The following is an 11,191-nucleotide window of genomic DNA, read 5'->3' as shown; positions in this document are numbered from 1 at the left end:
TTCTGCTCCCCACTCTGTCTCTGGTGAAGCCTCTCGCCACCCCTGAGCCTCTGGCCTGTACCCCAGTTCTGTATGAACAAATAAATAAATCTTTAAAAAAAAAAAAGATAACTTCTCTTTTTCCTCTTGATATGTGGAGAAGGTTTTATAGACCACTGGCAGCACAGACTGTATATCACTGGGCAGTGTTTTCAAAGTGCCGGGAACTTCTGAAACAGAAAGGAACTATTCATAGTTACATCCTTAAGTTTGTAGGCTGATTTTAAATGTTTTCATTCAACATACAAGGCCATTTAACCACAAAAAGATCACCTGCCATCAAGGACTCAGTGTGGAATTATTGAGGGAAGGCAGAGGACTTGGTATTGTAATTGCGACTTTAGAAGGTGCTGGAAAAAGAGAGTAAATACGTTATTTCTCATTCATAAGTGGTTATAAATAGTGGCCTAAGACAAGCAGAAACTATTTCCTTTATGACCACAGAGACACAGGGTTATAGGAGCTCTGGGGTTACTGCTGTATGTTTATACTAGTGCAGTGCTTGATGCGATTATATGGAGATAACCTCAAGGGTTTAAAGGTAGGTTAAAGAAAACTAATAGGTCAAATCTGCACTTGGTTCTGGAAATAGCTAGTAAAAGTCAACCAGTTTGTGTTTCTCCATAACAAAAAAAAAAAGTTTAAAATATGAAACTATTCAGTGTAGATTATAGGTAGTTCTTACTGTGTATGGCAGTGCCGGATCATAAAAACAACGATGCACATCATCCTGATTGTAGAATCAGTGGAAAGTTAACAGTTCTATGGCCATGCATTATTTTTGTGAAAGCATTAAAACTCATACTGTAGGTTATGCATACATAGGAGGGGGAAAGTAAACTTGATATTCATTTAGTTCAGTTCCCTGAACTTGAAAACATTAGAGACACTGAGACTTAATCTGCGTGGTTTCTTTGAATACAATTTATCAAGAGTAGTTTGAACATGTTTGCTTTTTTCTCATTGAGTGACTTGCTGATAATGAATGAGTTTCTCTGATCTTCACCTTCATGAACTCTTAGTCATACTCTCTCCGAGTTTGATCAGCATCCAACTCCTTACCCTTTGTGCTTTCAAAGCTGTGAGAGATCTGAGAGTTCCTGTGACATTACTTCATCCAGGACAGTTTCCTCACATCCTAACCACTTCTCAGTTGATTTTGAGTTTTTCCTATTTCATCACTTCTAGTTTCTTTGCTGTACTTTTGAGTCTGCTTCTGTAGATGTCCTGGGAGTTTCCCTGTGGGCAGAGGAGGCAGCACAGCTCCCTGACCTGCTGTCTGTGTGTCAGCGGGGGAACAGGTGCAGAACCCAGTGCCGACCTGAAGGGACCCTCTTTAAGAGAAGTGAAATGATCAGCTGTGGATCATGGCACTTGTGTTGTTCACATAGTGACCTGTGCGATTTGTATTTTTGGTGATTGGTCCCTACCCTGGGGTAGCTGAAGTTTGAATTATGTCTTCGGGGAACTGGTGTCATTGAATTAAGTCGTGGGAACAAATTCATGCATCCTGGAGCTGTGGAAAATGGGGATTGCCCTATTCCAGTTTTCTGTTTTTGTAGTTCCCTTCAGTCTTGGTCTGACTCCCCTGTCCTCCCACATTGGGTCCACCCATGTGGACTTTTGACTTGACCTTGGTGTCAGCTTTGACTCCTTATTCAGTGTCTCAGTGTTGACCGCTCCCCCCCCCCCCCCCCCGCCCCAATCCCAGTAGAAGAGGAAGCATGTTTCAGAACCTTCCAGGTCAGTAAGGTTGACCTGATTTGCTGCACATCAGGTCCTAGACACAGTTTTTAGATGTGGGTAACTTTTCCCTCCTTCTCCCTTGTCTTCCTCTCTTCCTTGGTCTCTGTTTCTTCCTGTGTTTCTTCCTTTGCACACTGAAGATTCCTCTGTTTGTCACGCTGCTTTGCATTTCTTTGAATTCCTGTTCGCATTATCTGAATCTATGTGCTTTTTCAACTTGTAGCTCAGTTATTTTAATAGTCTCCTAACTGGCTTTCTCACCTTAATCTCATTCCAACTAACCCTACATACCTTCATGAGAATAATCTTCCTGGAACACTATTTCAGCCTCACTTAATTCTCTCCTTGGAACCTCCACAATATTTTAATGATCACAGAATAAAATCCAAACTCTGTCAGTCCTTTTAAGGACTTGAATTGTCTAAGCCAGGCCTGTGCCTTCAGCCGTCTCCTCCCAGGGGCCCAGGTCTTGTACACAGCAGACCATAATAGCACTCTGACCATCTCCTAAATAGGCCACCCCTGCCCCCCACCCCCATTAGCGCTGCCCTCCTAGGGTGCACTGCTCTCTAGTTTTTAAAATCTTGCACAGTTTCTAGGGTTTATCTCAAATGATCTCTCCTATGAAAATCTATTTTGACTTCCCAGAAGTGATATTTCTCTCACAATCTACTGGATTTACCTTTCAGCTTTCCAGCTGTTACTTGCTGATTTGTATTTTCAGCTACTTTGTGTTACCTAGTTTTGCCAGCTCACTTTGAGGTTCCTTAAGGGCAGGACTGAAACTTCTGTGCTACTTAGAATGGTATATGGTGGCATGGTAGTCATACACCTGTACTTTCTTTCAACCGATAACTATTTTTTGAGCTGCAGCATTCTTCTAGAAGTTAGACTCTAGCATGGTAAGATAAGGTCCTTGTCCTCACTGAGCACCAGTGGAATGAGGTTGCATAAAGCAGTAGCCAGGCAGATGTCGTGCCCTGAGCTGCATGTAATGATGCGCATTGAGAGGGAGAATATGGAGGTGCAGAGGGGTGCCAGGCCCAGAGGAGGGGCACATGGATGCTTCCTGAGAGAAATAGGGTTCAAGAAGAGTTCAAAAGATGATTTGGAGTTCCTTTGGGGAAAGAGCTGAGTGGAAGTGTTCCAGGCAAAGGATGCAGCATGGATGAAGGCAGAGAGGGGCGAGAGGCCCTGCACACACAGGAACTGAGCAGAGTTCAGGGTAGCTGCGTTTAGGACTGAAGGGAGAAGCGTAAGGGACGAGACTTCAGAGGTAGTCGAGGCCTCGTGTTGGGAAAGATGTGGTCATATCAGAGCACTGATGAATGTGAGAAAGAAGGACTGAGTGTTTGGATGGGTGAAACGAACAAGCAATACTCAGGCTTTTCATAAGGACCACTCAGTGATGGAGGGTTTTGGGACAGACTGGGGTTCATTTTTGCATTTGAGATGCCTGTGGCGTATCTACATGGAAACATGTAGTTGGAGTTTGCAGCTCACCAGAAATCTTTCGCCAGGAAATATAAATTTGGGTGATCTCAGTGTATGAAATCATCAAGGAAAAAGCTGTAGAATTAGTGAAGAAGAAGGGTTGAAGACCCAACTCTTAAATCATACCACTATTTAAAGAACAAGTAAAGAGATGGGGTCTGAGAGAATTGGGATGGCCTGGCAGGGAGGAGTAAAGCAGATGAATAAAAGGTCATGGAAAGGAAGGGAGACTGGTGTCTGTTAGATTTAGCAGCATGGAGCCACTGGTGACAGTTAGCCTGTCTGCGTAGCATTTGAGGAGGGGAAGACACCACCAGGCCCCAGCTAGGTCGCTGTGCCTGGAAAACTGAATAGACCATGCCATTAGGAAGTGATTTACAGGTGATAGAGCCAGAAGGAAATAAGAGACTTGATTTTTCTTTGTTTTCCCCTAAGCTGGTGGGAATCAAGTGTAAGGTGAAAATATTGCCATTTCTAAAGACAGTAGGTGGAATTCATTGGTGGTTAATAGGTCGATCATAGCTATATTTAGACAGCATTTGAAATTCCACTTAAAACTGTTCACCTAACCTACCCTTTCTTTCTTTTTTATTTAAAATAAATTCCAAACTGCTGATTGTGCTGGTGTTTCTAGGCTTCACTGTGGTCCTGTTACTCTAACAGGATTGCAGTTTTCTGTCCAACAGGATTCAAACCATTCTCTTTCCTTATTCGGTAGCACTTAATAACTAACTGTCTTGGGTAAGGTAAACTCTCAGCCAATCTAATTTTTAATTTGTTTCTTTGATTATTCTTTGAGGAAGTAATTATTTAATGTTCACTGTGAGCCAGGCACTGTTCTAGGTACAGAGCCAGGCACTGTTCTAAGACAGTTAATAAACTCATAACCAAATAGGAAAACAAAATAATTACAGAATGCTGGAGCTACTTAAAAGGATATTGTAACCAACAATAATCTGGAGTGGCAACTTTATACACATTTCCCATGAATTCTTCTTTCCATTGTTGGGGGGAAAAGAACCACAAGCAACTGGAATTAAGTGACTTAAGATGGAAAGAATAAGAGCAAATAATAGAGACTGTTTTTGTTACAGTGTAGTGACTTGTTTGTTTCTGTCTCTGAAGTCAGTGGGACTGACAACGGCTATCACAGGCTGTGTGTTTTGCGAGTTTTGTTGGTTGCTCATCGCTTCGTATTGCGAAACTGACCAGCTCTCCATACTTTGTCTTTTTCCTTTCAGTTATTTGCCATCTTCCATGCATGAACGGTGGCCAGTGCAGTTCAAGGGATAAATGCCAGTGCCCGCCAAACTTCACAGGGAAGCTGTGTCAGATCCCAGTTCATGGTGCCAGCGTGCCTAAACTCTACCAGCATTCCCAGCAGTCAGGCAAGGCAATGGGGACACACGTGGTGCACTCCACACACACCTTGCCTCTGACCATGGCCAACCAGCAAGGCGTCAAGGGTAAGCTTACTATTTGAATGTTTTGTGCTCATCAGACCTCTTCACCTGCCAGCTCCATACGGAAGCCTGTGTCTGCAGGTGGCCGGGGTTGGTACTGGGACAGGAAGGAACACGTGTGATCTGTGGCCTGAGAGGTGGCAGTTGGGCAAAATGTGGGCCTTGGTATATATCTCTGTACTTTCCAGGCCACACAGAATTGGTACCACGGAAAAGGCAGTTTTCGTGACTCTTAGCACCAAGAGCTGACAGAGTGCATGGCACTATTCTGACAGGGCCTGGGAGGTGAACGAGCAAGGAGTGTTCTGGCATTTACATGGTAAGGAAGGAGTGGATTACCCACTCCTCTTTGCAAGTGCCAAGTTTAGTTTGTAGTCCAACACATTTGGTTTTAGTTCTAAATAATCACTTACCCTCACCAGGCTTCATCTGCATTTATCCCTCTGTAGAAGGTAAACTAGAGGTCACTTGGACCTTAGAAATTCGATGACTTCAAACTTTTTGAACTTTGTTTTGCATGCACAATTTTTGAAAAGGTCTCAGAAGTGTTACTAGTTCTCATTCTTGAAAACCTGAATATTAGTTTCAAAAGATGAGCTTGTGTTGGAAAATTCACAGAAAACACATCTTGGTGCAAATACAAAATAGCACACTCTGGTATTTTGTGTGTGCTTGTGTGTGCATGTGTATCACAGGATGCACAAGAGGACACACTCGTTTAGGGATGAGGGAATTATGCTCAAATGGTACTTGTATTGGTAAATCCATTTCTTCAGTAGAAACTGTGAGGCATTCCGAAGTACTCAAACTCTTGAGTCTTTATTACTGTCATCTGATGAAATATACCAGCTTAGGACCAAGGAAGCATGGATATCATAGCTTCATGGTGCCTCTAAAAATAGTTTTGTTTCATGAATGTTACTGTGAGATGTTTTAGCTTCTCTTTTTTAGTTGTAACTTTAGCTTTAAAAATACGTAAGTTCAGGTTCAATTTGTATTTTGAATATCATCAAGAAATTTGATGATTATAAGTCAAAAAGATAACTCTACATGTATAACCTACCGTATGTTCATGTGAGAATGATGTGCATGTGTGGAATTCACTGGCATCTGATTCTCAGCCTAACTCGCCTATTAATTACTTACGTGTAACACATTTCCCACCCCCACCCTGATCTGTTTTAGTGAAGTTTCCTCCCAACATAGTCAATATTCACGTGAAGCACCCTCCTGAAGCTTCAGTCCAGATACATCAGGTTTCAAGAATTGATGGCCCAACAGGCCAGAAGGTGAAGGAAGCTCAGCCGAGCCAGTCCCAAGTCTCATATCAAGGGCTTCCTGTCCAGAAGACCCAGACAGTCCACTCCACGTATTCCCACCAGCAGGTTATTCCCCACGTTTACCCAGTAGCTGCGAAGACTCAGCTGGGCCGGTGCTTCCAGGAAACCGTTGGGTCACAGGTAAGTGCTTTGTCCACCATGTTAGAATGGCAGTGCAGCTTTGGTCTCATTTTAATAGAAAGTCAGACCTGGTAAAATGACTTTCTAGAGATGGGTTTGGCACACTGACCCATGGCCCTGTTTTGTGAATGAAGGTTTCTTGGACCTTTGCATCCTTCAAGTGAAGATCGAGTTTATGCCAAATGCTTCCAGGAGTGGAAACATCATCAATTTAAGCTCAGAAATAGAGCGTGGGTTCTTGGACTCAGTACAGGGTTTGACAGGGTCAGTGGGGCTGAAGGTAAATTTCATCTACTTCACAAATGGAACCCAGACTGTCTCAGGTTGTTGAATCATTTCAGCTTAGGTTGGTCCTATGCGAAGAAAAAAAAACATTGTGTCCAGTGTTTTTCCCATTCATTTTAAAGTTGGAGCAGAGATGATGAGAAGAAACAGGAAATTGAGATATTAGTAAACTTCATATTTCTATGTAGTCACAGTCAGATGATGGCTATCTTAGAAAGGATAAAAACAAATCATTTACTTTTAAACTTAAACTGTACTATATGATCAAATGAAATGGAACATTGATAGTTTCCCAGCTCATTCAAACTCAGTGGAGTACTTTTGCCTTATCTGGATACTTTGGAGGATTTTAATCTGGAAGACTGAAACAGCAATTTCAACTCATAATTCATTTTACTAATACACAGCTTCAAAGTAGGGCCCATTGTAAAAAACATTGACAGCTTGTTTCTTTTTGGCAGTGAGAAAGGTGCCCCATTTAATACTAGCTAGGACGATGCAGCATTGAAAAAACACATTACAGGCAAATAGTCCATAGCACGTAAGATGTAGCCTCCAAAGATGTTAGAAGACATTTGTGCTTTCCTGTCCTGGCTGGTTGGCAAGCGTCGCCAGAGGGAGGTGCATCCCGATTTCGAGTTCAGTCAGAATATTCTTTAAGGTCCCTTAGTTCTGCTGGTCATTGTCTGATATTCTGGTGTTTATTCTGTTGCTGTTTTGTATCAAATATCATCCCTTTTTAAAAGTTCTGTGAGCGCTGTTAGAACTACTCCTTTGAAGTTCTCTTTGGGCATATTCTGCAGTTCTGCTGGGATGAGACTTTTTTATTGATTTATTTTTCCCAGCATTTGTGACATATTCTTCTGTCTCATCATTTTCAGTTTTTATGGATGGTGCTGGCAGTTGACTTTCAGGTGCTTGCCTTTGTGCCTGTTGAGATAATCCAAGAACCAGGATGGGCAAGGGGTTGCATCAATAGAAGAGAACCTGGAAGGAGGGCTCTGAAGCACCCCTCCAGTGAGCATCCAGGTTCATGTCTCCTGCTGTGCTGTGGGCACCAGAGTGGCGTGGCCGGGTCCACCGTGACCAGTCCTCCCAGCCAGCTCGTTGGTCTTGTGGCTCATGTGGTGTCGTCATCGTCATTGGCCAACTCGAGGCTGCAGCTTGAGCACTGGATGCAGCTTGTAGTTGAGACAGGGCCCCAAGCTGAGAGCTGCCCTCTGGGCAGCAGAGAGGCGTATCCAGAGAGGTGCACCTGATGTTAACAGAGGCTAAAACTCTGGTTTGTCAGTGTCTAGTTGTCTCAGTTAGCCCTGGGTGAGGGGAGGTGACACATGGTCTGAACACTGCAGGTTTGGGCTGCAAGTAGGAGCCTCCTCTATGAGGTGTAGGCTCCTCTGCAGGTGTAGGCTCCTGCAGGTGTAGGCTCCTGTGGGTGTGTGGTCTTCTGCAGGTGTAGGCTCCTGCAGGTGTAGGCTCCTCTGCAGGTGTAGGCTCCTGCAGGTGTAGGCTCCTCTGCAGGTGTAGGCTCCACGGTTCTTTCGTGAGGGCTTTCGGCTCCAGCTGGGAGTCCTCACTCTGCACCTGTGCTGCTCTTTTCTCCAGTACATCTTCTGGCCTGGGTGCCCTCTCTGCGCCCCTTGCCCAGCATGGTACTGAGTCTCTAACATTCCCAAAGTGTGCGTGTGCCTCTGAGCCCACACTGCAGGCCTGCTCCATACAGCAGTGCCCTCCCCTATGGGCTTCACTACCCTGGCATTACTGTCATCACTGGTCAGTCCATTTTTCTTACTCACCCCTGCAGACCCTCGTGATGGGTGCTCTGGTTGTCCATTTCTCTTTCAGGGGTTAGTGACTTCGTTCTGTTGCATTTGAGTTGTGAGCAGAGTGGGCGAGCCCAGTGTCTTCCCTTTGCCACCAGATTGCAAGACTCCTAAGTAGATTTCTCAATGTCTGGCCAGACCAACTGCACAAATGCTCGTTACTGCTTTGCTCAAGGAGAACACTCCCGTTAGCTCCAGATTTCAACTACTGAGGTTTTTGGTGCTATAGAGTCATCATTCAGGACCTATGTTGATGTGTTACTGTGAGATGCCATAGGCAAAACCAATGTTGCAGAAATAGCCCTTGTCCCCGTGGTACACTATAATGCTCAGGCAGTCAATTTGGGGTTCAAAATCCAACATGAACTGGGATTATTTAAACTCACCGAAGTGTCATAAAGCAGCATTTCAGGAGATGCTTGGTTGGAGGGGGAAAATGAATAATTAGAAAATCAAGCTTACAGAGAAAGGGTGAGAGTAATTACACTGAGGAAAGAGAATGCTGCAAAATAATAGGTGAGGAAGAAGTGCTGGAAGAGACAAGTAGAATAGCTTTGAATTCTTAGTAGGTGTCTGAATAAATACGAAGATTCTGAGCCTGAGTCCTGGCACAACACATATGACATAGAGAAAAGGTAGAAATTACATGGAGTCCCCTTGATGATCTGATGAGACCCTGGACTCATTGAAGGTGGGTGGCAGACCTGAACGTGCCTCTCGATATAATGCAGCATGAACTTCACATGTCATTCTCGAAACATCCATGCCAAAATGTTTCACCTGAATCTAATCAAGCCTTTATAGAATACTAAGAGTAAAGAGGCAGCCTAAGAAATATTAGGTGCACAAATGCATCCCCAGATTCTTTGAATATTATTTCCTAGTTTCTTTAAGAAATCATATCATGAGCAAATCCCTGGTGGCCTAGTGGGTAAGCCTCAGCTGGATCACTGCTATGGCCTGAGTTCAATCCCCGGCTGACCCACATATGGTGCAGCAGACCTCTTCTGTCTTGCCTGCTGCTCCCCTTAGCAGTTAAATCCTCCTGCTCTGCTCCCCATTCCCTCTGGTGAATCTTGTTACCCCTGCACCTTTGGCCTACACCCCAGTTCTTCTATGTCAAAAAAAAATAGAAAAATCATGAAAAAAGTAAAGATTTTTCTGGCGATAACACATAGAATGCATGAACTTTAACCCTAGTTAAGTAAATGAAAATTAAAGGTATATTTGAAAATTTCTTACCAAAAAAAAAAAAAGGGGAAAAAGTTGAAATTTCCTGGACTTAGAGTAGAATAATTTTAAGCTGAAGTTTAAAGCTACAACTTCAATATGTTTTTACATTTTTAGAGAGTGATTTCAAGTTTCAACATTTGAATGAATAGGATGAGTAGTTGAGGGTGGGGTGGGCATGGTAGACTGGAAAAGCTTTTCTGGGTTTAATTGTGAGATGACCGGGTTCTAATCTAAAAAATAATGCTGAAAATAAAGAGATGAATGTGGGGAGTTTGGTGAAGACTCACACATCGGGAATAGATTAAAGTCTGTTGTGAAAAAAAAAAAAGATGGTGATGAGTTGGAATGTTTTGAACTTCCTTGTTGCAAAGACCAGATAATTGCCTGCTTTGATTAACTTGCATGGTTTCGGGATTCTGAGGTAAAGATGTGTAGCTGCAGCTTTGTTTTAAGCATTTCCATTCTTGAGTTCACACAGAGTGTGCGCTTGACTATCAATCAGGGAGTCTAGTGCTGTTTTAGGGATAGTGTAAGAGGATTAATGAAGAAAACTCAATGGTCGGTGACAGACTTAGTGATAGTAGAGAAATTCATGAGAACAGAGGCCATTTCTTGATTTGTATTACAGACAGGAAAGAAAGGACCCTCCACGCTGCTCCTTTCTGGACCAGCAGACTGGTCCAGTCCTAGGGAAACAGTATGTAGGTTCCTCGAAATAGTAAAAATAGATCTACCATTTGAATTTGACCTAGCAATTCTACTCCTAAGTATTTACCTGAGGAAATCAAAAACACTCATCTGAGGGGCAGGTGTACTCCTATGTCCAGTATTTACAGTAGCCGACGTATGGAAACAACCCAAGTGCTGAACAGCAGGAGAAGTGGGTTAAAAAGATGTGGATGTATCTGGTGTGATTGAGTACTACATGAGGGACCACTACTCAGCCATAAAAAGATGAAGTCTTGCCATTTGTGACAAAATGGATGGAACTGGAGGGAATTATGCTGAAAAAGAAAGGCAGGAGAAAGGCAGATGCTGATGATTTCACTCATACATGGAAAAAGGAGCTGACAAAACTAAACCCTAGAGATAGGACTGCAGAATTGAGGCTTTTGGAAGGGAACCTGGAGGGGGCATAAGAACAAAGGTATTTTTGCTACCTGGTATATAATAATCATATGTAATATATATAATATATAATATATACTTATTATATATAATAAACATGCCTTTTGGATAAAACTAAACATCTCTATCTGATGGGGGAAACTCAGCATGCCTCTGAAAGCGGAACTCTGGAACTTCTCAGAGGCAACACAAGGACCCCAATCGTTTGAACCCAATACCTTTCAGAAGTGACATCAAAAGACATCTCAAGTTGTAACAGGGTGGTCCCCAGGAAAGGGGAACTTCCAGGTTCCTTGTTCCATCTAGAGAAGGTTGGAGCTGAACTGGGAGGAGAATAATCTGGAGAGGAGACTGAGAACAAGAAAGCAGGGTGTAGAGTCAGAAGGAGCCCTGAGGGAGGCAATGGAACAGAGAGCTGTGAAGAAGCTTTGTCTTGTTTCTTGGCCCTGGACTGGTTGAAAGAGATGTGGGTGAGAGACCCATGGGGAGGTTTAACTATGGCAGTGTTTATCTTGATTTT

General features: G+C 43.3%; 1 protein-coding gene across 3 annotated transcripts in view; it reads left to right on the top strand.

Moving 5' to 3' along the window:
- Positions 1-11,191, top strand: part of LTBP1 (latent transforming growth factor beta binding protein 1) — a 278,103-nt gene that overhangs the window by 115,954 nt on the left and 150,958 nt on the right. For all 3 annotated transcript variants that reach the window (XM_012727629.1, XM_012727631.1, XM_012727630.1), the window contains 2 exons: positions 4,521-4,745; positions 5,928-6,202. In XM_012727629.1, coding sequence (XP_012583083.1) covers positions 4,521-4,745; positions 5,928-6,202 — 500 coding nt within the window. The remainder of the gene's footprint in view (positions 1-4,520; positions 4,746-5,927; positions 6,203-11,191) is intronic.

This window comes from Condylura cristata, unplaced genomic scaffold (assembly GCF_000260355.1).
Source record: "Condylura cristata isolate star-nosed mole 26May11 unplaced genomic scaffold, ConCri1.0 scaffold00020, whole genome shotgun sequence".
Classification (NCBI taxonomy): Eukaryota; Metazoa; Chordata; class Mammalia; order Eulipotyphla; family Talpidae; genus Condylura; species Condylura cristata.
This window is presented reverse-complemented; position numbering and strand designations above follow the sequence as displayed.